Genomic DNA, 3043 nt, shown 5'->3' on the forward strand with positions numbered 1-3043 from the left:
TGTACTATTTGAATTATAATCCATTGGTAGTCATAATTTTATGTTAACTAAATAGAAAACATAACTTACATTACAATTTATCTCTACTAATACATATTTAATGAACCCTAATAAATTGGAAATAGATTCTTTTTATTCTTTTTATAATTGATATTGTCAAGTGTGATCTAATCGTTCAATATCTTCTTTTAATGCTTTTTTTAGCCTAACTTAAAGAGTACATAGTGAAAAATCACACTTTATCATAACAATTGAAAAAAAAAATTTGAGAACATTCATTTTCAACTTATAATTACTATCTCTTAAACCTAAATGCTTCCATGGCTAATTTGGTCATTAAACAACCTCAAGTATAGGTATACTATATACCCAAAAAAAGGCTAACATTTTGACTATCTATACTTTACATCAAATGAATAAACTAAATGAGTAAGAAAATGTCATAAACTATGTTTCTTTTTTCTAACACAAAATCTATGATGGAGATATTACTATGCGAATATGAGTTTTCTTGAGTTGGATTCACCAGAAATCGCCGCGATCACCTTCTCTTTTGTGAGTTGTTCCGATGCATGGGACTTAATCACGAATGTGTGGAAGACATGATCATTTGTAGCATTAAATGTGGACTCCAAAATACTCATTTCTGAATCTTTTAACGCTTGGATCAATTTTGATGTAGGATGAAGTTCAATAGGGCAACTCACTTTCACAATCACACCATCTTGATCCGCTTCGATATCCACCTTGAAAGAACAAGTTCTATCTCGAAGATTGGCCTCAATTCCTGATAAATTAGCCTTGGAAGTACTTTTCAGGGTTGATTTTTCGTATTCCAAGGCCTTTAATTTCGCCTGTAGCTCATTGATGTGAGCTATGGCGTCTCCCAACAAAGACGCCTTATCCATCTTCGAGATATTAGGTACAACAGCGCGCAACGCATAGAAACGTTGGTTTAGTTTCTCGCGCCTTTGCCTCTCCGCCTCCACATGATTGAGGGGCTCTTCCCTTCCATTAGCAGGCTTCCTACCTCGCTTTTTCGGCCTCTTTTCTTGAGTCGCGCTCGGTTTCTCTTCTTTATGCAATGAGTCGCTATTTGAAATCTCACATTCGCCAACGATTGATCTCCCAAAAGACTGTGATCCTACTCCAAAATCAATTTGCATCGGCACTTGCCCTTGTGGCGGCCGTTGAAACTTTTCCAACAAGGAATCTTTCTTCCCGCCGCAATCGGCTTGCTTTGCCATATTACTAAGGCAGGATCTAGGAATAGGAGGGAAAACTCCTCCAAGGCAGCCCTGACTCAAACCTTGATTAACTGCCCAACTTGAACCATTAACACCATTCCTAGCATTATTAGGAAACCGAATTCCATTATTCCCATTAGGGTAACCATTCCATGATTTCTTCTCTTCAATTTTCCTAACAACAACTTTCTCCCTAAAATTCTTTCCCCCTGAATTCAAATTCCCAACATTCAATTCTTTCCCAAAAATCTTTGGAACCGGAACACCCTCAAGATCCCTAACCCTAATATCTCTATCCCTATCCCAATCCCCAACATTCAAACCACAAAAAAATCTATTTTTTTCATCTCCCTTGACATTTACAACATCATTGAATGATGATGAGTGAGCAAAAGAAGAAGAAAATACAGAGTACACAGCTTTTAACAAATCAAGGTTCTCATCAACAATCCTCACAGAACCTAATTCAACAACACCTAATTCAGTTGGAACCAAAACAACAGTTTTAATCCCAGCTGATTTTGCCAAAAATGCCCTCACACAATAACCAGAATCACAATTCAAAAACCCATGATCACCATCTCTATCATCAGCATCATCATCATTACAAATCCACAAGTGCTTACCAAGTTCAAAGCACTTACCTGGACCACCATAACCTTTGGGGAAAGAGAAGTACATGGAAGCAAGGAAGAACATCTCAGTGTCAGTTACACGGTCAAGGCCAAAAGCGTAATTTTCATTTTCCTCTTCAGAACCATTAAAAATCGTGTGAAGCTTCTGCAACACCCTCTTCCTCATTCTCTGAACAACTTCATCATCATCAAATCCAAGTCTCAAAGCTTCTCTTTCTTCTTCACCTTCGATTGGTTCTCTGCAACAGCCATCACCCCAACCAAGAACAACACAATCTTTTTTGAATTTGGACTGTGAAAACTGCCAGAAGATCGCGTAGTTCCAACTGAAATGGTTTAAGTTGGGGCGTTCAACAAGATCAGAGAGCTTGTTCTGAAGATTCTCGAAACTCCCTGTTGCCATTAACATGCTCTCATTGGTGATGAAGGAGTTTGAAGCCAAGTAATCAAAAGCACGTTTTCCGAGAATTTTCATCACCATGGATTTTTCTTCTTCTTCATCATCGTTCCAATTCCAACCGCCGCTACCGCCACCGCCACCTCTGCCGCCGCAACCACCTGAACCCACCTCAAACTTCATGTTTTTGACACCGACTACCCAGATAACCAAAACGGTGAAAAATCGAAACTTTTTCACAAGCCAACGATGAAACGAAAGAGAGAAAGAAAAATTCAATTATGGGCATTCGAATTCTAATCTCTTAGTTATGAAACTAAAGAGAGAACAATGGTCTATGTTTTTATGTTTCTGTGTGTTGTGTTGTGCTATGAAGGTGTGAAACAGACATTATAAGAGTTCTCAAAATAATGGAAGGAAACATGTTTCACACTTCTGATAACGAAGATTAATAAAAATAATTGAAAGAGTTTTTTTTTTGTGAAAGTTAAGGAATTAATGGATGAAAATTGATAAATGATAATTTAGCTAAATTTATTGGTTAAAAAATTTGGATATGAAAATAGGATGTGTGTTATACTTTAACATAGTATATTTTGGTGTTTTTTAAAACTATGGGAGGTACACAAATTGAACCATTCGATTTGTGTTTAAAAAATTAAAAGAATTTAGAGTACACAAATGTCTAATTTTGTGTACTCCAAACTTTTTTAATTTTTTAAACACAAATCGGACAGTCCAGAAATCGGACGATCCGATTTCTG

At 36.7% G+C, this 3043-nt stretch overlaps 1 protein-coding gene across 1 annotated transcript; it reads right to left on the minus strand.

Annotated features, from left to right (window-relative positions):
- LOC107623716 (transcription factor bHLH13-like) lies at positions 252-2773 on the minus strand. The gene has a single exon (XM_016326068.2). The coding sequence runs from the start codon at positions 2460-2462 to the stop codon at positions 492-494; it is 1971 nt and encodes a 656-aa protein (XP_016181554.1). The 5' UTR covers positions 2463-2773; the 3' UTR covers positions 252-491.

This window comes from Arachis ipaensis, chromosome B02 (genome assembly GCF_000816755.2).
Source record: "Arachis ipaensis cultivar K30076 chromosome B02, Araip1.1, whole genome shotgun sequence".
Classification (NCBI taxonomy): Eukaryota; Viridiplantae; Streptophyta; class Magnoliopsida; order Fabales; family Fabaceae; genus Arachis; species Arachis ipaensis.

What these genes read in the sequence shown, in the direction of transcription:
- LOC107623716 (XM_016326068.2), bottom strand. Translation starts at nt 2,462, where the DNA reads ATGAAGTTTGAGGTGGGTTCAGGTGGTTGCGGCGGCAGAGGTGGCGGT.